We start from the raw sequence: 25,548 nt of genomic DNA, 5'->3' as shown, positions 1-25,548 counted from the left end.
CAGCAAGAGAACACCATTCTCTCGTGTCTCCTGCTGGCTACCGCGTCACAGCATGTAGCACGTTAGAAGTGAGGAGGGACTGGGACCCGATCGTGAGTTCAAACAGGAATGGTAAGTTGAGCTCACGTCGCCGCCCGCGCACACGGGCGCAGCGGGTCCCAGCCCTTACCCCGAGTAGACTGAGCCAGATCTTCCCCGGCACAGCAGATTTGTGCTGGAGGGGATGTGGTCAAAGGGGGGACATGGCCCATATCTGGTGGTCATGCCCAGAAATCCAGAGGTTCTGGACCAAAATCCAGAGACTCTTGATTGAAACCCTAGGACTGGAGATCCCCCTGGACCCTCTGACATACGTGTTGGGAAAACCAATTGAGGACCTCCCTGCCCCATTGTCCAGACTGACCTCTGCGATCCTAACGGCCGCTAGATGCTCGGTCGCGGCGGCCTGGAACCAAATGAAGGCTCCCTCCAGGAGAACAGTAATAAATAGAATAGACACGGTCATGAACATGGAGAGACTCACAGCCATGCTGAAACAGAAAATGCACCATTTCTACAAAACCTGGGAACCATGGCCGGGCTCGGGTGCTCCGTCACTACTACAAGTCTTGGTCCAAGTATGACACCCTGCAGCTCAGAAGGGACCAGAGACCCACCGAACCCAACCCAACCCTCCCCTGACTTCCCCCCCCCTTCTTTTTCTCTGTGTCGTTCCCACCTATCCACCCGCCCCTTGTCTTTCCCCCTCTTTTTCAACATAAAAAGGAAAAAAGGTTTGAGTATCTCAGTCCACGTCGCAGTCATGTGCCTATGACTTATTACTATATGTTTTACAGCTGTGACTGTTGTTACTATCTGTACTTACCTTGCAAGATACCAATAAAGGAAAGAAAAAAAAAATATCAAGTGATATGAAAGTGCATAAGTAGTGCACACCCACCCGTATTCTCAATAAATTAGCTTAAATAAAGTGATTGAAATAAAAAAGTCAAATACAGACAAATAGGTATGTTGCAGCTTCAACCCTTGATATGGATTGCTTTCCCAAGCCAAGATTTTTCATGTGTCCAGGTGATTCAGGGAGCGCAGATACATATAAAAAGAGAAAACACAAGCAAATAGTGCAATATGTTTGCAAAGTGACGATCTTCAATAGATCCCTTCAAAGAGTCCAAAGAAATTTGTACTCACAATTTTCTAGTGTAAACGTGTATATAAAGGTTTCTTTGCTCTGTAGCACCAGGCTAGAGGCAGCATATACAGGGACACCTTAGTGGAGTAGAACAAGAAAACGCAACATACCGCAGACTGATAACTTTACTGTAAAATGAATGGATAAGGAAATACACTCACATGGTGCTAGCTCAATTTAGGCATATTGATCATAAAGATCAACGCCGACGGCTGGGAATCTCTCAGCTTCTGTGCTCTAGATGGCTAGCGTCGCCCGTCCTCGCGCTTCTGGGTGGAATCCCCGGATGGAACTGGAGACGGATTGGTAAGCAGGCAGGTAGCGCTGTGTACAACCTCCCACTCGCTAGTCACTGGATACACTCAACGCGTTTCACCTTATCAAAGGTTTCAACAGGAGTGGCTTGGAGTAATATCATTCGCTATAAGTACCCTATCTAGGCATTGTATTGGGTGGTTCTCTGTCAATGAAATAGGGAATACCCAAATGAGCAATCTGGTCTTTAAATAAACATAGCTACCGATCCTACAGTGCTTGATACAATATATAAGTCCAATCGGCAAATATGTTGCTGATTGGACTTATATATTGTATCCAGCACTGTAGGATCGGTATCTGTTTATTTTAAGACCAGGTTTCTCATTTGGGTATTCCCTATTTCAGGCATGCGCAAACTTTTTTTTTGCGGCGCCCCCTCTCCTTAATTCCCCCCTCCTTACCTCACGCAGTGTCAAATGACGGCGCGGGGTCGTGTGACTTTATGTTACCATAGCAACCGTGACTTTACGTTACCATAGCAACCGTGATGTCACATGACCCAGCTGCGTCATTTGACACCGCGTTGCCATGGTCACGTTTTGCTGAAGCCGGCTGAACCTCGGTAAGTAGAGATTGCAGAGGCCTCGCGCGGATTTAATTTCAATGCCTGTGGGGAGAGCGCGGGACCTCTGCAACCGCCCGTGCCCTCCCACTACCCCCCCCCCCCCAAAAAAAATCTTGTGCCCCCCAGTTTGCGCACCACTGCCCTATTTCATTGGCTGAGAACCACCCAATAGAATGCCTTGATATGGTACTGCCCCGGAGACCAGGCATTTACACCTTTATACTGGGGTCGTATCACTGAGCAAAACAAGATAATGAAATAATTTATAGTTATAGCTATAGCTATGTTACAATAGGCATACACACAATGATTCACACAATGATACACACAATACAGGCAAAAAGACACACTTACTTGGGATCTGGGATAACAACCTAACATTCCTAGGTGCAGGGAATCCTTAATTAAGGATTTTCCCCTGATACCAGTTGCAAAAAATAGGATAGAAAATTTGAGGCAGCTTTAGCTGAAGCAGCCCTTTCTTGTTGGAAACTTAGAATCTTTAAACTTTGGAGAATCTGAGAAAATGAGGCGCGCCAGTGGTTATAACACCGTCATTCACAGCACCTATCTCCCTATCAGGTGTGCGAGAATATCCTTAGCAGCCAATCTGAGACAAACCAGTATCAAAAACAGGGTTTCTCAGAAATCTGAATGAACCCAAGGGCAGGTGAAATATGTCCCCTCTGCCCCTGGTTCCCTTCATGCCATCCGCGGTGACAGGCTCCGGCCAGACTGGGGAACCCCTGTCACCTGTACAGTAACTGGGTATCCTCCCTAACCTGGAGACCCCTTATCCTTACAGGGATACTTTACATCCATTTCCACTCCAAGGCTGTGCTGAAGCAGGGAACTCCGGTGGGGAGTTGCGCAAAGGGAGATCTTGCCTGACCAATATGTCTATATGCAGCCGGGGATCACGCATGATTCTCGGGTACATTTTTTGGGGGAGCCAGCAACTCTCGGTCCCTACAATCTAGGCACATTCTGACCAAACTTTCTCCGCAAGCCCCCCCTTGAAACTCGTATCACAGCAGTCCCCGCTTGCTGGCATTCCCTGCAAAGGTAAAACACAGAAAATTCTTTATTGTCGCATAATTACAGGCAATGACAGGTAATGCATATATAACAGTTAGGTCCAAGAGCTAGCACTCTAGGACCCCAAAACATGGATCAGAGGAAACCAAACAGGCTTAACCTTTATTAGTGAGCCTGGCTGCCTCTTCACCGTCACAGGTACTTATAGCGAATGATATTACTCGAAGACACTCCTGATGAAATCTTTGATAAGGTGAAACGCGTTGAGTGTATCCAGTGACTAGCGAGTGGGAGGTTGTACACAGCGCTACCTGCCTGCTTACCAATCCGTCTCCAGTTCCATCCGGGGATTCCACCCAGAAGCGCGAGGACGGGCGACGCTAGCCATCTAGAGCACAGAAGCTGAGAGATTCCCAGCCGTCGGCGTTGATCTTTATGATCAATATGCCTAAATTGAGCTAGCACCATGTGAGTGTATTTCATTATCCATTCATTTTAGATAAAGTTTTTTCAGTCTGCGGTATGTTCCGTTTTCTTGTTCTACTCCACTAAGGTGTCCCTGTATATGCTGCCTCTATATAAAGGTGTCCCTGTATATGCTGCCTCTATATAAAGGTGTCCCTGTATATGCTGCCTCTATATGCTGATACGTCTGGTGCTACAGGGCAAAGCAACCTTTATATACACGTTTACACTAGAAATTTGTGAGTACAAATATCTTTGGACTCTTTGAAGGGATGTATTGAAGATCGTCGCTTTGCAAACATATTGCTCTATTTGCTTGTGTTTTCTCTTTTTATATGTATCTGCGCTCCCTGAATCACCTGGACAACCTGTTTTTGGTGCCTGAGGGCAGGGAGATAAAATGACCAAGGTCACAGGGAGGTGATACCGGGATTTCAAACTCTATGCCATTGTTTAGAGTCAGTGCCTTTTACTCACTAAGGCTGCGTCAATAGAGGGGGGAGCCGCGCTCCTCCGCGCTGAAGCTGAGGCTCGTCTGCGCAATCGGGAGCGATTGCATGAACTAGGAGACAAGCCAGCGTGCGCAATGGGGATGCGCGGCACTGATGTCACTGGGCCAATAGCCCACGAAGCGTCAACGTCACGGCGCCTCAGCACGCCTGCGGACGCTCGCGGGGGCCCCTCTCAAGACATCCTCATTGAAGATGACTGGGCTCATTGCGGAGCGTCCGCATGGCTCCGCGCTGACTGTCCTTCTATGGACGCAGCTTAAGGCTGAGTCCATGGGGACTACAGCCATTCGGAGGCGTGCTGAGGCTGAGGGAAAGCGGGTAATTTCCCTGGCCTTAGTTCGCGCGCCTTCCGGGGGCGGGCCAGTGATGTCACGGAGGTGGTTCGCCCTCATTGGGCGAACCGCTCATGTGACTGGCCCTGCGCTCCCGTGAGCGCTCAAACTAAAAAATTGTCGGCTACGCTTCTGCACGCCCCTGCTAAAGCCGCTCTCATTGCGGCTGCAGGGGCTCACTGCCGAGCGTCAGCACAGGCTGACCATGCCCGCGGCCTAACATTGCCACACCTAGGAGCATTTGCCAAAACACTACTTCAACCAGTTAGGGGGATATAAAACATGTATTAACAGAGCTCTGGGTATGTGTACTGGTCCCCTTACTGATTATTAACATTAAAGTTGTCCTTGTCATGGTAAAGTTTGAAAAACACTGTTGTGGCAAATATCAATGCTTACATTTGATATTGGGCTCTGATGAGAGCACAAAGTGGCATATAAAAGTAAACAAATGAAGTAATTGATTTGAAAATTGAATATATGTGAGGAAAACAATGACCAAATCAATAGCCCATGTTATTCAATTCCATTAATATATTCAACGTAAATGTCATTAGTTCATTTTGTTGCGGTTTTGGACGGCACCTTGTGTATAAAGGTTATGCACCTGCTTCTGAGCCTGTCACTGCTATGAATGAAACCTGTGCCATTGTTTGAGTTCTTGCCCAGATTCCTGCACAGTCAGAAAGCTTGGTAAACTTGTGAACATTTCTCATTTATGGCTTGCTGACAACAGGAACTGTAAAGAGCAAAGTCAAGGAAAGTCCTGAGCTTCATGGAAAGTGTGGGTACATGGTAACCTTTTTGGCGTCAGAGGTCTACTGGCACGTGGCCGTGGCGAGCCCTTTGATAAGAGCCCTCCACTTATGTTTTGGATGCTCAATGGTACTCCCCTATAAAAAGAGCAATATAGGCATTACTTACCTGGTTCGTCACAAGGACCCTGTGCATGCCATCCCACATGATGTACATACTGTACCAGTTACATCAATTCATGGCCTGTTGGAAATGGTATTTTGAACTTGAGTGCATTTGTAATGCATGCTATCTACTTCATGTTGTCTTGTTGCATTGCCCCACAATTCCTGACCAATTCATTTTGGGAAATTGGCAGAATGGGATTTTTGCAATGTTAACACATTTCTCTCTTTTTTTTTTTTTCAACTTGCTGCACTAAATATTGATATTAAGTACCTAAATATACGGTACCCCCAGCGCCACTCCTGGAGAAAATGTAACCTAACGCAGCTTCCTTTCTGGCTCCTAAATGTTTGGTGGCTTGTAGCGCTGTCATTGTGGGTGGCTTTTCCCAGAAGTAGGATTTTGGCAAACGCTCCTAGATACTGTATGTGGTGAGTGAGCGGCTGTTCTTCCCGGGAGACTTTAATGATGTATTTTCAGCTCAACCAGCAGTACTGATGAGTTAGCAGGTTGTAAATTTGCCGTTATTCTCAGTATTGCTACTTCTGCATTGTCGATAGGAGACTGTAAACACGAACACTGTCTTCCATAATCCTTTCGCTGCCAGAGGGGCTCGCAACGCAAGCACTCCACTTCCTGTGTTCAAAAGTCTTTCAATTTAGACTGCACTTTTCCCATTTAATTGATATACTTAATTCCAGAAACTATCAGGATACTGTAACATTAATTGACTTCTCTATTTTTCAAATACGGACGCCATTATCAATTTTCTAAGAAGGGCATTTTTGGGGGGAATCTGTGCAACATTTTATGGGTAAATAGGTATAATTCCCTAACTACTCCCAACAGAAGCAACATATTTGATGCAATCCAAGGTATTTCGGCGGTTTTATACTTACTGGAAATAGTTTGAGAAATAGTTTGCATTAAAGACAACATATACAAAGAAATTGTTCACCACCCTAAAAATACATATTAACACAAATAAAAACATATCAAGTTAGACTTTTAGGTCTGTATTTGAAAAGCTATAAAACTAAAATAAATTAGCCAAGTGAGATTGCAATGTACTTTAACATTTGCCACTGCTGTGTTTTCCAGCTTCGACCTATTGTATAAAATTCTCCAATATTAAAGCAGCAATACTTTTTTAAAATGTTATATGTTGCGCCCTCCCTGGGCGAACCGCTCACGTGACCCGGCCATCGCCCGGCAAAACCAAACACGTTTGTCTCACCGCGCATCGGTCGCCTCACCACTCGCGTGCACGTGTGCATTGGCCTCCATTGGTTTATATAGGGCGCAAGCGACGTTGCTGGCGCCGTCGGAACCACTATGGACGCAGCCTAAGGTAACATTACGTACTTTACAAAACTATATACAGGCATACCCCGGTTTAAGGACACTCACTTAAAGTACACTCGGCGAGTAAGTACATATCGCCCAATAGGCAAACGGCAGCTCACGCATGCGCCTGTCAGCACGTCCTGAACAGCAATACCGGCTCCCTACCTGTACCGAAGCTGTGCGCAAGCGGGGAGACTATAGAGCCTGTTACACATGTGTTATTTACATCAGTTATGCACGTATATAACGATTGCAGCACAGTACATGCATCGATAAGTGGGGAAAAGGTAGTGCTTCACTTTAAGTACATTTTCGCTTTACATACATGCTCCGTTCCCATTGCGTACGTTAATGCGGGGTATGCCTGTAGGTGTAACCATGTATTTGTCATCATAACTCTGTGCCCAGGACATACTTGAAAATGAGAGGTTACTCTCAATGTATTACTTCCTTGTAAAAGATTTTATAACTGTACATAAATACATTATTTATGGCTACAGTTTACAGCTCAGACTGCTGGGTATATTGGCAACAAATTATCACAAACAGGAACGTTGCAAAAATCTTGCACTGCTGGGGAGGTGGGTTAAAGTGAAATGGGACATTTGGCCGCGCCAATTCGCTGCTGAAACTTCAGCTCCTGGCCGCTTTGACGGTAAATGTTATTGTTGGTTAGGGGGTTAATTTAAGGGGTTTAGCGGTTCGGGTAGGAAGTTAATTGAGGGGTTTTAGTGGTTAGGGTATGGGGATTTAGTTTAGGGGGTTTATTTACCTTAGCGGCTGGCGGCGGAGTGTCCTAGACAGTGGTTAAAGGAGCAATCCAAGCTGTTTTTAAATGTTTTATTTAATTTTGTAATACAGGCTTGAAGCAGGATGTATCCAGAGATGAACCTCATTAATTTCAGCTCCGGGAACTCCTGCTTCCAGAAATACTTACCTCTGGAGGGGGTGCCGGTATCTCTGGGCAGTTTTCTGCAGTTTAAAGCTCCCATGTCACATGGGCCAATAGGAAGCCGCCACCGGGTGACTTCATGGCTTCCTATTGGCCCGCAGGGCGTGGGAGCGTTGATAATCAGCCGTAAAGTGAACCTTGGAGAGCTACCGGCACCCACTTAGGCCGTGATTAAACCCAAAAACACGTGTGGCATCGCGTGTGGCATCGCGTGTAGCGGACGGCTGGGGAAGAGATTGAGAATTTATTTTTTGTGACAGCCTTGTCATGGGAGTGGTTCAGCCAATGGGGGCGAGCCGCTCACTGCCACGCCTCCCAAGCCTCCTCCTTTATTTTCACTCAACCCTATTCTTCATTAGTTAAGCATTCTGGCTCTATATAGCCATTGGGTCTGTTCCTGGAGCTAATAGACATTTTTTTTCTATCCACTATAATCTAATATTACAGAACCTTTTTATTTTAAAAAGAAAAAAAAAAGCCATAAGGCTGCGCCACGGTGATGCTGCGCACGCGCTCAGCGCGATCAAACACATTGCTAGCAATGTGGTTGTTCAGCTTGAGTGAGCACGTGTAAGTTCCCGTGAGCGCACAGAGCTCAGCTGCTTGCAGAGACCAGCAAATTTGTTTTTGCCGCTCGCTGGCACGTCACGTGAGCGGTTTGCCCAATGAGGGTGAACCAGCTCTGTGACGTCTTGGCCGCTCCCCCCGAGCGCGCAACTGGCTGGCCACAAATCCCCCAAGAAAGATGAGCGCCGAGCTCGAGCGCCACCGTGGCCGCAGCCTAAGATTTCAAATGCTTTGCTGTTTTAAATCAGTAACTATGTTGTTTTTATAGTTCTAAGCAAGCGAGTACTATGTGAAAATACTACAACAATTAGCCAGTTACCGCTACTCTCTGTTGCTGTTCTGACTTTACATACCCACAGGCTAATGCTGACTGTTTTATCCATCAACCTCAACGTTTCATAAGCTTCTTCTGTTTCTCTTGCTGTTTTATTATTAGAGTTGTGCTCTTCCTTCTTGAATATGCAACAAGACACACCAGGATTTGTAATTAGGACGGAATAATTGCATGGTTTGAGTGTATCATTAAGCACAAGGTGTGGAGTGTGTGAAAAGACATAAAAGCAGCAAGTAATTACTACTCTCATAATTACTCATCCAAAAGGGCTACTATGGCAATTAAACCATGTTAACAGCCCTATAAGACCGTTATTGGAAAATAAATCTAAAACCGAACCCTGAGAGATTTCGGTACGATTCATTAAGAAGAAATGTAAAGGTAATGTTGCTGGTTGCATTAAAATATGGCAGATTACTGGGAAATGCGGGCTTTTTATCTGACACGTAATATGCGGCATCCATCACAGGTATCAGACACGTCCTTCAGGTATTGATATAAAACGAGTGATAAAAAATATATCTTGGCTTTATCCCGTCGCCTAATATTTTAATGACAAAATGGGGTTTAAAATGGTCTGATGTTTACATGAAGGGTATACCTGTAAAGTTTCAGAAGTTTTGTACACTATTATTTCATCCATGAATAACTCCTGCTGGTTGCCTAGATTAAGGTATCACAATATGGACAAAAGATAGTTTCCGTGGGCGCCTATATTGACAACTGCTATAAAAGGATATACGAAAACCAAGCCTGTTGGTTGTGAAGAAACGTGGCTCCTCACGGTGTGCTTGAAAGAAAAGAAAAAGCACAACACATAGCGTAATACTGTAGAATGTAAGACAAACAACACTTAAGACAACATATAACAGCTGAGAACTGGATAGGTGAATTTAGCACAATTAAAACATTTAATAATAGTTAATAATTAATATAATGCACAATACACATGGACATATATTATGTGAACAAGTAAAATGAATGAATTAATGGTTCTAATACTCTGTAGCACCAATGATGATGGTTGCAATGCCTACTCACCAGATGGAATAGGTTTGCAGGCAGTGGATAATTTAGAGAGTATCCCCTCTCGTTTCTTTAAGTTGCTCTCTGCTAACTGGCGTCTCCGTCTGCTCGTGGATGTAACTCATCAAACAGGAACTCCAGCAACACGCTAGGGAGGACGTCCGGTAGATGGTAAACAGCAGCAGCTGATTCAGCACGCCGTCGGCAACGGGAGACTAGCCAGTTAGTGGCGCACACAGATTCGCCAATGCGTGGGGATACTGACACCAATGTGCTGGGTATTAAAATCGCCACCCTACGCGTTTCGAGAGCGCTCTGCTCTCTTCCTCAGGGGTATATGAAATAAAATTCCAGCGACATCCTTTAAATACAGGGTCCGCAATTTTAGTAAGTAATTTCACCTGCAGCTGATTGCACATGCGCAGTGTGTAACGGTTTAAATGTGCTGTATCTCATTGTCACGGTAACTTATGACAGGGTTATAATAATACACACCAAAATATCTCTGGGTTGAATTGAACACGACTTAGATATGATAAATTAGAGTTTATTCCTTAAAGAAGGTGAACACACAAGATATACAAAAACAGGCAAAATATACACTTACTTGGGTTTGGAATGGGGATGATGAAGTAATCAGGAAACAGGATTAGCAATTCATCTGGCATCAAATAGTTGGTAAACTTGAAGGCACGAAAACACGAAGAACACTGAGTATAAGCTGGACACTGGTTTATATGCAATTTCCAGTCTATACCTTATTATTGAGTGTAGGCCATTGGAGATCAATTACCTGTACCCAATCTCTTCTTGCCATCTCACCTGAGGGCACCTTAACACCCGCCCACTTGGTGGATATTATTCTAATCAGGGGGCTTAGTTCCACAACCCCCCTCCCACAAGCCTGGCATCTTAAAGTCTAGCGTGGCCAGGATACCCTTTGTCCAAGGTGTGAATTACCACACTTAATCTCAAGTACCCATGTCCTGCATTTAGTTGGGCTTGCATACACAAGCAGGGGGGAGTCTTTGATCAGGAGTTTATGATCGACCATTTGTGTCCCATCCTGATCATTAACATAACATATGGGCTCTGAGTTTTCATACCAGACCCAAAATACAATTTATACTTTAATACCTTCACATATTAAAATAATCCGTTCTGCGGGGCGCAGTGGGCTGATACTTGCCAATCCCTCATGCCGGAGGGGACTCTCCATGGTGGCCAAGTTTCAGCTCTCTGCGACCCTCAGAACCGGAGATACACAAATGCCGTTTAAAATACTTTTTAATACAGGATTCTTCGCTTCAAAATGAATCTCTGCTTTTCACTCTTTTCCCATTGAAATCAACGGGCTCCGCCGCCATGGGCTTTCAATGGGTCAACTCCGCCATTGACGTCTATGGGACTTTTCCACCATAGCCTTTCAATGGGGGAACGCCGCCGTTGACGTCTATGGGGAAAATCACCAATCTTTACAGTTACCCATACTCCGTGTGGTTGTTCGGAGAGGCCTGGAATTGGCCATGCAGTCATGCCGGAGCAGTTACTACATGCGACCCAAATCCCAGTCCTCTGGTCCTCGCAGAACCGGAGATATGGACTTATACTTTTTGCAGTCTCGGACTTAGCCGTTTTAACGCCACGCGGCTCTCTCCCATTCATCAATGGCCTACGCCGCCATAGGAAATGCATGGGTGAGCGCCGCCATTAGATTCAATGGGACTTCCGGTCCGCCATTAGAGTCAATGACGTGACCCTCTTGTTGAGCTCGTCCCTTTATGGGGGTCCTGGATTCTCGGACCCGGTGGTGGTCGAGTGTGGGGAGGCCTAGGAGCTAGGGGCAAAAATAATTTTATTTCTAGGTGCCCTAGAACCTAAGGTTCCCACGCCAATTGTGGTTGAACTTGAACTCAGTGATAAAGCTCTTTTCAAAGACATTATATCCACTCTTGCGGTCTGCGGTTTGGATGGCTGCCAACCTGTTCCTGGAGGTCGGCGTCGAGGAATCCCCATTGAAGTCAATGGCCCCATTGACTTACAATGGGAAACCGCCGCTCCTCCTCTCGGACGCCATCTGCTGGTCTTCGCTGGAAACAGGCCCAAAGCACCAGATCTGTCATTGGAATGCATGGAGCTGCAATTGCGACCTATGGAAGGCTGAAAAATGGAGCCTGAAAAGGCGGGAACCTGGAACAAAGGGCTATAAACACTAAGTTAACCTTAACCCTGTCCCTCCCGCATCAATCCCAGTGTATGTGTTGGTGCAAACACTGGACTGAGAACAATACATTTTTACAGAGGAATATACATTTGGTTGCTGAAGCAGGGAAAAAACACATTACTGGACCGCAGTCCAGTTAACCCCTTGCTTCCCAAGTAAGAGCAGGGGGGTGGCCAAATGGGGTATATCCCCTTTAATACCGGACCAAACCCCCTCTCCCATGACAGTCATCAACTACATGAGCTCCTTGGAAGGCCTTTTTTAAATGGTTCCTTGACACTTCATTGCCATCTGTATTTGCTATATAATTTCAAACCTTCTAACTGCCTTGTTGGAGAAGCATGTGCTCTGATGCCAGACTTTACCAGCAGGCAGAGGAGAATAAAATGTCTCTGAAAAGAGAGAAACTGTATTTAATAAGGTTTGTGTCTTGATAAAAGAACGGTTTGTAGTATACTTCAGAACATTTGCTGCTTCACACAGCAGGGGCTCTTCTGGTCCCTGCAATCGCTCTTTAGGGTATTTGCACTTCTAAATGTTTTCAACATAAATGCAAAACCCCTTAATAGATCTATTGTGGGAATGGAATTCAAAGTGGTTACAAGGAGTGTCTTAAACACAGGTGCCTTTGTTCTGCATGCAGATTTCCATCCACTTGTGCATGTAAGGGCCGTGTACAATGGAACTGCGATTTGGCCAAGACTTCAGCCTAGCAGAGAAAATGAGATGGCGGATGTGATACCCTGAGTATGTACAGGACTTCAATAGTTTAACTGAAAATCCCCTACTTATTCAAAGCCATAAACATTGGTCTAGCTACATGGGTGCGGTTCCGCATAGCAAAGTATATGGGATTTGCAATTAAATGGAAGAGAGAAAAAAAACACTTGGCAATATAACTTATTACCACTTTTAATGTTTGTTTTCATAGTTTTATATCTGTTATAGCAGTGTTTCCCAACTCCAGTCCTCAGGAAACCTCAACAGGTCAGCTCTTAAGGATATCCCTGCTCCAGCACAGGTGGCTGAGTCAAAATGACTGAGCCGCTGATTGACCCACCTGTGCTGGAGCAGGGATATCCTTAAGACCTTACCTGTTTGGGTTCCCTGAGGACTGTAGTTGGGAAACACTGTGTTATAGTGTTTAAGTTTAGACCTGGAAGCCAGTCTGTCTGCCCCCCCCCCCCCCCCTGTCACTTCCCCCATGCGAGGTAACAGGGACTTTTTTACCATTTCATTGCCAAGGAGGCCTTTAACACCAATTACACATTGTAAAGTCAGAGTTCCAATTTGCACTCGCAGATCGGTATTAATCCTGCCACGGGGGCATGTCAATCCTGCAATGCTGAAGGAATAGAACACCATAGAAATCTCCAGGGAATTCGTAGTGAAGAAGTAATTTAATTATTATAACATCGGTGATCAATTTTTTGGGCCCATCTAGGACCATCTTGAGAGGTCAAGTATCAATCACATGGTTACATTTCTAAAGAGACTCTTCAGAGATTTCTTCTCTGTAAAATTAACACGAGAAAAGTAGCTGAAGTATTTAGATCTTGGTCTGTTGGTGTTCGCCAGATTTTTTGGAAGACCCTGTAGCTTTTGAATTCTAATTTATCTAGAGTAAATTAATGGGATTCTGTATGCCCCTATTCTTACTCATTATTTTCTCTTTATCTGGCTATTTCAATCAGTGTTTACTCCATAATAACAGGAGATTGGCAGAATAGTAATGTGCCCATACTGCCAATGTCCGTTCTTGTGCAACCGTGTTAACTGAATAATGCATAGGTAAATTTGTCAAAGTAAACAAGATTCTCATGTTACTTTGGGTTAAGATTAAGCAGTTCTTTTAATGCAGCTTGCAGGATCTTAATGTCGTGTTTAAAGCTGCAGACCAAGCAATATCTTACATGTGTTTAAAAATAAAAAACGAAATCAGTTGTGTACTATGAGAAAATACTTGTAGTATTAAAAAAAAACAAAAAAAAACCTAACTCTTTATGTATTCTAATGTAACAAGCATTATTTGTTTCTATAGCAACGATTTACAAAGTCACATCCCCTTTCACTTCTGAAACAGGCTCTGGCACAACCCTTTTTGAGCCCTCTCTAGCAGTGCACCAATTGTATCTAGTAACTTAAAGTGAACATAAGGCACAAACAAAAAAATTGATATTTTGTGAACAATCTCAGATGCGGCCTAAATACCTGCGGTAACCCAGACCGCAAAACACACTAAACTAAGCAAACTGGTGTTCGTGGCGCAAAATGAATGTGAATATATCAGTGCAATATAACCATGCAATAAACCAAGTGTGTACAAATAGACACTATCACTTAAGCTGCGCTTATAGTGACAGCAACGCGACGACATGTTAAAACAAATGCATTGTCGCTGGCGCTTATAGTGGAAGCGACGGAGCGACAGAACTACCAAAAATCTGGTAGTCAGTGGTTTTTGATTTTTGAAGAGACAGTCTCCACATGTGACTGGCTATAAGCCAATCAGGGAGCTTCCCCGCCGTCTGCCTTCCCCCATGCTCACGTCATTTGGCCTTGTAGCCAGCAACGTCTCCCAAACATTAATTACAACTTTCGCAACAGTGATGGGTGATGTCGCCGGCTGTATAAGCGCAGCCTTATTCTGCAACTCCGTGGAACATGATCCTCCGAAGTGGTTCCTCCTTGAAAAACCTCATGTAGAAAAGAAAGCACAGATACATGCAATATGGTGCATTAACATGTTACTTTCATTGACAAACAACACGGGGGAACAGGATCTCGAACCCATAGAACATTGCATCTTCAGTCCTCTCTTGCTGCACTGACAGCCATTTAGTGAACCCCTCTGCCGAATTTTTGCTGATCGATCGTCAACTTAACTAATTACTTATCATTGTGTGGATTGTATTGATGCACATAAGGGGGGGGTGGAAGAGAGTCGGGGACAGCAACTTGGACCGTTGCTTTAAAGTATGCTTTCTCTCTCAGTCATGGCAAACAGTGTGTGTATCGTTGTTGTAGGGGTAAGTCATTCACTACTGTACATTCTTTGAGTACTGTGGAAAGGCGATTAAATGTTCTTTTTGACAGGAAAAATTCTATATTTTAAAAGGAAGGTATTTTGATAGAATAAGTTCTGAAGATTAGGTGTCTTTAATTCGTTTCTCAATAGAAATATCAAGAAATTCAAAGTCAGGAAATGCATTTCGTGAGGTTTAGCCAAAAATGCACCTAATGAGTTAACTCTACAACAACAATATTGACTTATTTTATTTGGTAATAGGTACCGTTCCACCCCCTTTTATCCCTCCTCCTTCTACCAATCTTATACCCCTTCTCTGTTTACAATGCATGGCACTTTCCTCTGGCAGCGGAGCTGTGTCGTGTTCCAATACAAATCAAGTCATTGTTAGAAAATGACACCGGAGAACAGACCTGTTACATGGCATCATAAGACGAGAAGTAATCCTGAGGATGCAGTGCACGGTCAGTCACAGTCATTTTGGGAAACAGAGGAGGGACACTACTGATTATGGGGACTCTTTGGGGGGAGGATTTTACAGACTGGCACATGAATTGAAGGACAAGCCAGTGACCGTTTCTGTCCTTTAACCCTGTGAGGGCTGGGAGGTCAATCATGATCTTCCTGTAAAATCTGTGGGGAGCGCAGAATGTGATCTCTCCAACAAAGACGCGCAATAAGATTATGAAGTGGCTATGGCATCATGGAGCCCCTGGAGTGCCAGACCCCATGATGTAGCTACGTCCGTGGGCACCCAACAGGTTGGAGGGGCAGTCGTATGATGTAGATCAGGAGTGGCAAACTCCAGTCCTCGAGGGCCACCAACAGGTCCGGTTTTAAGGATATCCATGTTTCAACACAGGTGGCTCATTGAACCACTGCATATAAGATTTACCCCCACCCTGTCTATTAGTGATCTCTGGTATGTTTTGAATAGTATTTACTAAGATAGAGAAGGATCCCCTTATGCGGCACAAAACACCCAGTAGAGTAAAAATCAATTTTATTATAATTCATTCAAATATAGGTGTGATGGATCAAGGACAAAACAAACAAACAAACGAATAAACAAAAAATTAAAATAATCCGGAGAGCCATTGTAAGGGTAGAGAAGGAGTAACAGCACTGGATAGAGTAAATTAGTGTATCTACTACCCCCAAAAAGGTTGTTCTGTTGTTGCTCCTAATGTCCGTGATGGGGTGTAATAATCCCTAAATGATGGTGTATCAATGCAGTAATGCCTAAACTATATTAGCTATAGGCATGCTGTTTGAAATAATGGCTGTCCTTAAAAGCTCAAAATACCAGTAAACTGTAGTGTAAGTACCACTAAGAAGTAACGTGATGAAATATAATATCTGGTTCTTGATAATTAGGTAGTTAAATATATATCCCTAAAGATGATAATATATTCTAGGATATATACTGAGTAAGCTTCCTGCAGGTATTATTGGACCTAGCAACCCAAATAAGTGGGTGGATATAGTAACCCTTCCACCACTAAGCAAAATAGTTATTTGCTCAGTTGGGTAGTACTAAGAAGTACACTTCTTACATGGACGTTTCAGAAGTGTTAAATCCAGTATTCCGCTCCGTGGCTGTTTGAAAGATAAGTATAGGACACCATAATAAACAAACTCTGCATAAGTTAAAGATACACACATAGCATCAGAACGTTCTTGCTGTCCACGACCACAGTCTCCGAAACGCTCTGACAGATGGGACACCCTTGCCTCTCCGAATCAGCCGACGTCGCTAGTTAGCTGACGTCGAACGTACCCGACGTACGTTTCACCACAAGGCTTCATCGGGGACCACAGGCGTACCTGTGTTCACTTGTATGTTTTGAATATCAAACTTTATTTTTTAATTGTGTGCTGTTAATTGTCCAGCTTGTAACAGGCAGATTTATTTGGGTGAGGTCATGTGACTGTTTAGCTGTATACATTTCAAGGCACTTAGGGCAAGCATTGCATTTTAAGATTTGCGTTTTTAAGTGAATATGTAGTTGGACTGGAAGCTGGAACTTTCTGCAAACTCATCTGCACAAGGCAACAAACAGTGAGCTTATCTGACCACGCTAAGATTCCATGCTTGTTAGCCTGCACAATTAATCCACCCCTTGTACACTTACTGCTGCCTCTCCAAAACTTGACTGCACACAACTGCCTTTCCCCCCCCCTTATCCTAAATCCCTCTGCAACCCGTGAACAGACCCTTGCATTGCAAATGCTGCAACACATTTTGACAAGGAAAAGGCACTTCTCTTCTGTTTACGCTGTCCACACTCACTTGGCTCACAAGCTTAATGCAAAGTTACTTACCTTTTGTGATCATGAACTTGCTACTTACCTCAACTCTGTCCTTTTATTGTGACCTCATGGAAATATTACTCTCTCTATCCACTACAAACTCCTTCATCCTGGGCCACACCCAATATCATTATACACTATCGCTTATCATTTATATTATCATTTTCAACCCCTGACCTTACACGTGCTGTACAGACTACAGTTTCTGAATGTCTGTCTGCGATATCATCCTGGATGGCCCTACGCCGACTTAAACTTAACATGGCAAAACCAGTGCACCCAAACCTGGCCCTACTACCTCTTTCCACATTACTGTTGGAAGTACTATCATACACCAAGTAGCCCAAGTACGCTGCCTAGGGGTCACACTCGACTCCTCTCTCGCATTCAAAAAGTATCTCAAACCTGTCGCTTTTTCCTCTGAAATATTACAAAGATACGCCCCTTCCTCTGTTGCTCCCCTGCTAAAACTCTGACTCAGGCCCTCATTCTCTCCCGTCTCGATTACTGTAACCTCCTTCTGTCCGGCCTTCCTGCCTCTTACCTGTCTCCCCTACATATTATCTTTAACTGTGCATGCAATGTCTTGTATATAACCATGTTCACTTAATGTCACTATGTATTTGTCATCATAACTCTATGCCCAGGACATACATGAAAACGAGAGGTAACACTCAATGTATTACCTCCTGGTAAACATTTTCTAATTACATAAAATAAGAAGTTACAAGAAAATACATTTTGCCCATTTTTTGTGCTTTTTGATTTCTTTCATTTCTAGGTCAAAAATTGATTGGGTGGTGGCTTTAAATCCTGAAGGCCTTCCTTCCCCTCATACCAAGTGTGTCTAAAAGTTACGGATTCCATTTGAAGTATAAGACATTTTTTATGTAACCAGTTTGACTACTACTTACTAAATAATTTCATTCTATTGCACATGCCCAGCATGCTGGCTCAGATCCTGTTACTTCATGGAACATCATTCGGACCAACCTACACATTACCAAGATTGATCCTGCAGGCATCAATATTAATTTATTTGGATCTTAAATCTACAGAAAATGGCTAGATATACAGGCCAGGAGTATACGGTTTGAGAAGCCAACATAAAACAAAAGTGCACCAGAGAGCTAAAGCCCTGGGAATGTTTTGTCTGTTAGAAGCTTTAGGCCACGTCCATAGTGCGAGTGACCGCGAGGTGCAAACAGGCCACACCTCCTGAGGCAGGCCATAGAGCGCGCAATGAAGCGCGGCAGCATTTTCAGGAGACGAGAATTAGTTTTTTGTTGCGTGATGGCCGTGTCACGTGAGCGGTTCAGCCAATGAGGGCGAACTAGAAGAGAGTAGCTCTGGCGTGGGTTAATTCACGTGAAGCACAGTGCATATGGATAGGGGGGTGAGATGCAGGGAGGTCAGTCAGGGAAGTTTGTGACGTCCTGGGGTTAATTGTGAGTGCTGCGACTGATCCCCAGTTGTGGACACGATCAAAGTCCTTTATAAATGTGAATAATATTCTGACTCCGTCGGGGGACTAAGTGTAGGGCAATGGAGGCAAAGAAAACCTCCTTACCTACTATTATTGACCCCTTGATTCAGCTCTGCGTCCCACGATCAATGGAAGTCCACGCTGCACGTCTGCAGCAGCAAAGAAATTTCCTCTTCCCCCCCCGAGGTGCCAACAAAAACCGGAAGCAACAGGTATAGCTGTAGCAATGTTTCAGGGCACTCGCAAAGAGTGGAATTAGGGTGAACCAGCCTCGTGACGTCATGGCCACGCCTCCCCGTCGCTGTGGATCTCCGTCCTCAGATCGCTCGACAGGCGCGCGCGGCGCCATGCGCTCCAGCGCGCGAGCCCACTATATCCGAGGCCTTAGAAACCATTCTTCTGAGAATCCCCCACCCAGCTCTACAGCACACTAGAAGAAGAGATGCCGTGGGCTTAATTCATTATTTTTTTTTTTTAGTTGCCTAAATGTTACATAGTTGTAATAATGAAAGATCTTTAAGTTATTCCTTGTGTTGGAGTTGATGTGATGGTGTGTTACTGTGCCACTGGTTGCAGATTTAAACAACTTGGAAAAACTCTGGATTAAGGGTGGTTGATTTGATCCTCTCTTGCCCAGTTCTGTTTTAATAACCCATCTTTTCCAAGACCTGACTAGAGTAACTCTTTCAGTGCCAGTGCGACTATTTGGGAAGGAGTTGCTGGTTCTTTTCTGCCACTGACATATTTAAGATGTGCTTTGATGGGTTTCCCACCTGCATTGAATGGAAACAAATGGCCACGGTGGGGATTCTCACGTGTGCATTAAATTCATGGGATTTTGGGGGGGGGTTAATATTGTGGGCAAGTAATAAGGCCTCGGCCATGTTATTTGCTTGCTGGCGGAAGCGCGCTCCCGCTCAGCACTGAGCCCCTACAGCCGCAATTAGAGCGACTTTAGTAGGGGCTCAGGGGAATTTAAAATTCCCCCGCTTGCCGGCGCGACAGGCCGGTCACGTGAGCGGTTCGCCCAATGAGGGCGAACCAGCTCCGTGACGTCACTGGCCCGCCCCCGGCCAGTGACGCGCCCGCCCCCTGACGGCCCGCTGAGAGCGCGTGCGGTAAGCAACCGCAAGGCCAGGGAAAGCACCAGCTTTCCCTGAGCCTCAGCGCGCCGCAGGGAGCATGGACTCAGCCTTAGGATTCTTGTCAATGAAACATAAATATTTGCTTATTGCATCCAGTGTTGCCACTGCTGCTCAGGAACTTAGTAGTTACTGCAATGCAGCCTACATTTCTGTGCCTTGACTGCAAATCACTCATTGCCTCTCCTTGTCTGTTATGGAAAATTCTAGAACATCTAAGCACTATTAAACAAATATTCTTTTATAATTTCTGAATATAAATCCTATTCTAAATGCATTGTCCCGGTATAAGTCCCTAATGTTTTGTGCCCTAGCAACTGCACCCTTCTCCAGAAAGCACAATGCAAAATGGTTTGTGAAGGCTAGATGAATCCTTCTCTTTATAGCATGCTTTTTCTTTTTTTGCCGGTATTTTTGATTAAGTAAGTGCTTTAAAATTGGACCCTCCATTCAGTACCAACGACCTGTAACCATATCTTTTTGTTTTCTCTCTAGTTAATGTGGTCTATTCAAAGGAACGTCAGTCATCTCTAACAACTGCAACCATGCCGTCGGACCAGGATTACCAGCATCTAGACGGTAAGGATAAGGACCTCCTCATAACGCCAGACGGCTACAGTATAATAAGCAGGGATGTCTTTTATTGAAGTTCTGTTTTGTGTATTTGGCTTTTTGGTTCCAGGCTCTCAATTTATTTTTTTCTCCCAACATAGTTGTATATTGCAATTATTCCATAAAAAATGATTGCACAGCTCAGATAAGCTACTGAAGCGTGATCACTGCAGGGGAGCCACCAGAACATTGCAAAGTAATATATTGCAACGTGTTCCTATAGCAATGTCGTTGACGTATATTTTCTCTCCTCGCGATGGACCTAATCGCCAAACTCCTGAGAACAGCAACGGCTTCTTCAAACCCTTGTTTCTAAGCAGCTGCAATGTACAAGGGGCTGAGCTTCTCTCATATATTGGAAGGTGGTAGGGAGAACGTGTAAAGAGTTCACTGAAAGCCAGAGGCATGGCTGAGCTGCTGCAGGCCGGGGAGCTACAATGTAGGGCTAAGGTTAGCGTGGGTAAGTATGCGTTATCAGCCCGAGTACAGGATTTCTAGCAGCAACAGTAATTGGGGAGGGTGGGATTATATAGTGGAGGCATATGGGGCAAAACCAAACCCAGCATGCTTAAATAAGCTCTCAGACAGATAGTTTAGACACAAAGTTCCAAGTAGCAGTGCTCAGTCTGATATATACATGTGAAAGGTATACATGTTGAAGTTGCACACATACATGTGTGAAAGAAGCCCAATGATGCTGAATGAGTGACGTACTGGACCCAGTGTTGTGTGTATAATGTAGTATAAACAGAGATAGCTATAGTCGTCCATAAGTTGGATACATTATCTTCATACGAATGTATCACATCAATGCATTGCTCCACCAGACGAAAGCTCTCTACAAACAGCAATGTTGCCGGTCAACAACTCCTCCTGTTGTAAGGGGGAGACACAGTACTCACATATAGCAGCTTCTTGTCCTTGCGTGCATCACACCGATAAGTCATAGCAGGAAAACAATCCAAGGATAGGAGACGGTGCACAGCTGAAAAAACGGGGCCAGCACCAATGCTATGGAAGTTTAAAATTAATTTATTGGAACAACATAGTAACGGGGAACAAAAACACACTCTAACGCGTTTCAGGCAAACGCCCTTTCTCAAAGAGTACATCCGCATCTGATCGCGCTCCCTGTCTTATAGGGAATACCCCGCCTCCAAACGCCGATGTCATAGTATGAATTTGGCGAGAGCCGCATATAGAGCGATCCTTGGATTGTTTTCCTTAAGCCATCTACTGGAAACGTTTGTAAGTCGCTGCTGCAACTTTGTAAAGATTACTAGTATCATGCTGTAGTAACAAAGAAGGGAGATTTCAAACCTCTTAGGGTCCTTCATCAGGTATGACAGAAATACATGATAATATACAGTGTACAGTATGTAAGGGGGATATCCGGTTACAATGGATGTAGACTGGAAGAGTGAAATAAGAGGTAGCCTGGTGTGAAAATTAACAGTAGAGACATACTGTAGAATAAGGAGACGTGTGGGGCAAAACGGTGAATATGAAATAATATCAAATAAAAACCACTAGAACTATTTTATGTTTGAGAGGTTGGAAAGATTGTAACATCAACTACTTGTTGGTCGAATAAAAAGTTATCATAAGCCCCTACTCCCTCTCCCTCCTTTGTTACTACATTGTTGAAAGGACCAACAGGGCTACTCGCCCTTCTTTGCCTAGTAGAGAATAGTACTAGTAGTTTCTAACAAGTTGGTGCAAAGCAGAATAACGTTACTAACTATAAGCAAGTTTATAAGCAAATCTACTGCACACAGTTAAATGTGCAAAATATGTATAGTACATATCACCCACTTGCACTTTATATTCCTGTATTTTGTACATGTAAAGCAGATAGTTTGCTAATGGATATAGTGCAATTTTCTTCTGTACCTAATTTCCTCATATCTTAATAGACCTAAGTTAGTAGTGGCTTTGTAGCTGAAAAGCTGCCTATGTGCAAAGAGTTTAGTCAGATTGTCTGTGACTTCCTAGAGTAAACTGCAAACTCTGGGAGACTGCCCGGCATGTCAGCTGATTAACAGCTCACCCCTTCCCTCTCTGATTCAGCGGTTATGGATGTTGTGTTGTGACTTTTGCCACCCAAACGATTGCAACAGCAAATTAGTGTAAGGTAAAAACCCTTTGTTTATATGGTAAAGTCACATACTGTATCTAACGCCCATGCAAGCCACACTTATAGTATGTGTGCCACACTTATAGTATGTATGTGTGCCACACTTATAGTATGTATGTGTGCCTGCATCTGATCGTTTTAGTAAGTAGTGTTTCTTAATACAGTGCTGTTTTATTATTATGAAATTGTTTGGAGTTGAACATTTTCTCCTCCAACCTTCAATACTAATTGTACTCCTTTGTTTGAAAACAACGGCATTAGGGCGCCGGCAGCAAAAGTAGAACTTGTATGTATTCAAAAGAACATTATTTTGTTTTTCCTGTGTGCACTTTGTATAATCCATGTGCTGAAATGCCCTTCAGATCTCCCCCATAACAAAGGGATAAGCATCTTTTACTAGCTCACTGTTATCGGCCTTACAGAATGTAATAAGAACAGCCGTGGGCTTTTACTTAACACCTTTTTTAGTCATTTTCTCTGTTTTATTCAAACCTTCATTAAAAATGTGTTATGAAGCTTAATGTGACGACATAAGGCTTTGCTAAAACGTTCGGATCGCCATGTGGCTCAGACTGGGCTCTAAACTATGTAATGGTCTTCAATAGCACAATGCGCTAATAATCTCGTTTGACCAATAACATTACCACCATTTCGGTTTTATTTGACGGTTTGCTGGGCACAGCTGCATACACAGATAATAAATATGCGCCCTCACAATGTAGGGAGGGACACAACCAGGCACTCTCCCTTATTTTGCAGTGGAGCATGATAATCGTGTTTAACTTCTGACAAGCTATTTCGCAAAGGTTTCCAGTTTGCTTATGCAACTGTGTGTTTTATTTAGCCTGATAAATTAGTTTTAGGCTATTCCAGCGCTGAGGGGTTAATTTTGTTTTTGGAGCTTTGGATTTTGAGTAAAAGATGTGACGAGGGTAAGGAAGAAAGATGAAATAATGCACTGGCCATTAGTATAAAACATTTACACAGGTCAAGTGGGACTATCAGTGCAAATGCATTCTAATCGTTGCTTTAGTTCCTGGCAGGGGTAATCAACTCTAGTCATCAATGGCCACCAACAGGTCAGGTTTTCAGGATATCCCTGCTTTAGCACAGGTGGCTGTCAACAACTGAAGCACGGATATCCTGAAAACCTGACCTGTTTGTGGCCCTTGAGGACTGAAGTTGGCCACCCGTGGCCTACTAGATGGGTTGAAGAGGCAATCCAAGGCAGCAGATTTTTTTTGCAAATGTTCTTATTGTTTTATTTATAAAAAAAAAATATATATATATATTATTTGAAGCAGAGAGTCTCTGGCACTGAACCCCTTTAATTTCAGTTCCGGTGGGAACCCCCTGCTTCCAGAGATACTTACCTGCGAATTAGGTGCCGGTAGCTGCTCTCCTCGACAAACAGGGTTCACAATACAGTATGTCCTCTGTTCCTTTCCCGACCTGTGGGCCAATAGGAAGCCGCTTTGTCATCAGTGCAGCTTCCTATTGGCCCATGTGACGCGGGAGCTTCAAACGTGAATGCTCTGCTCGCTGAGCCGGAGCAGCTACACGCACCTACTTTGGAGGCAAGTATCTCTGCTTCAATTCTATATTGAAATTGTTTATTTTATTTTTATTTTAAATTGTTGTTTTGGATTGCTCTTTTGAAACTAATGATCACTAATTAAAACTCGAAGTGAACTTTTGTATTTGATTTAACACTGGCTCTCATCAGGCGCACGTACTCTAATTAATTGTGTAAACAGCGGCACCTTGTTTACATAACCACTTTTTTTTTCATTACAATGTATATCTTTTATATTCCCTCCCCCCCCCAATCATCCCTATTTATCTGTATTGTATGTCTTCATTTATATAGCGCCAAAAGTGTACTCAGCGCTTCACAAAGAATACAGTACAGGGCATTATAATAATACAATAAGTGCAGCAAAATCAAACAATAGGAAATAAAATCGCTGCTCCGAAGAACTTACAATATAAGGTTTGAGGGAAACTTACAGAAACAGGTGAGGGAACAAGTGCTGTAGATGGCAGTGCTTGGCTACAATGGGTGGTAGGAGTGACTGGGTGTGGGACAATAACCATGAGTGCAGGCTATTGGGATGCTTGATTTGTGGGGCGAGTTTTAAGGTTAGTCAGTAGTAAATGGAAAGGTTGACACCATTTGCATGGGAGGAGATGGCAGTTAGGCATGAATGAGTGCAAGTGTGTATGTCTGGCTTCCCAGCAGCAGAAATGAGTAGATAGAGGGTGTGAATAGAGGATTTGTGTGGGTGTTTTATATTGACAGGTAAAGAAGATGTTGGGAGAGAGGTGTATAAATAATGGCGCAGAGGGGAGTGGGGAAGTTGCAGAGAACAAGGACATTCACAAAGGCGTGAGGAAACAGTAAACAGAAAAGGCAATAGAGAGGCACAGTGAGATACAGGAGGAGAGACTTCCCAGGTACTGGAGGATAGGAAGAGTACAAATAATCACAGCGTTTAGAAAGTAAAGTTCTCACAGTTGCAAAGTTGTTGTGTGTAGTCCAGATCTTCCTCTATCTTCACCTCCACTGTTAACTCTGCCCAACCCTTAAATATGACACTTTAAGATGGGACACACAGCCATATGGCTCACAGCAAATATAGCTGGTCTTAAATACTCTAAAACAGTCACTTCAATAACAATCATGGGAGGGGTGTGCCTAATCAACTCACAGATACATACCAAATGGTTAATTACATTTTAAGAAGTGCTCTTGCAAATTAAATGTTAAATTCTGTAGCCAATTGATGATGGGATTCAGCTCGGAAACATATATGTTTTAAGAGATAAATCAGAATGTTAGTCCAGATATTCAGAATGATTTGATTAGTTAATTTGTGTTTTTGTGTAAGCATTTTATAATTCCATACAAAAATACAATAAAAATGTTTAACAGAAAACATTTACTAATGGCTTTAAAAACTACGGTTTATTGGAGGCCATCTATTCAACCCTTTCAATACCATTGGGGTGGTTGGATCTGCTTAACTTCTGTGCC

General features: G+C 43.8%; 1 protein-coding gene across 4 annotated transcripts in view; it reads left to right on the top strand.

The window, feature by feature from the left end:
• Window positions 1-25,548, top strand: part of SLC11A2 (solute carrier family 11 member 2) — a 78,424-nt gene that overhangs the window by 12,797 nt on the left and 40,079 nt on the right. For 3 of the 4 annotated variants that reach the window (XM_075591609.1, XM_075591611.1, XM_075591610.1), the window contains exons 1-2: window positions 15,161-15,285; window positions 20,258-20,341. In XM_075591609.1, coding sequence (XP_075447724.1) covers window positions 15,216-15,285; window positions 20,258-20,341 — 154 coding nt within the window. In that variant the 5' untranslated portion in view covers window positions 15,161-15,215. Of the gene's footprint in view, window positions 1-15,160; window positions 15,286-20,257; window positions 20,342-25,548 lie in introns of those variants that run through there. The other variant, XM_075591612.1, reaches the window with a different exon arrangement.

This window comes from Ascaphus truei, chromosome 3 (genome assembly GCF_040206685.1).
Source record: "Ascaphus truei isolate aAscTru1 chromosome 3, aAscTru1.hap1, whole genome shotgun sequence".
Classification (NCBI taxonomy): Eukaryota; Metazoa; Chordata; class Amphibia; order Anura; family Ascaphidae; genus Ascaphus; species Ascaphus truei.
The sequence above is the reverse complement of the archived record's forward strand: the minus strand, read 5'-3'. Positions and strand labels throughout refer to the sequence as shown.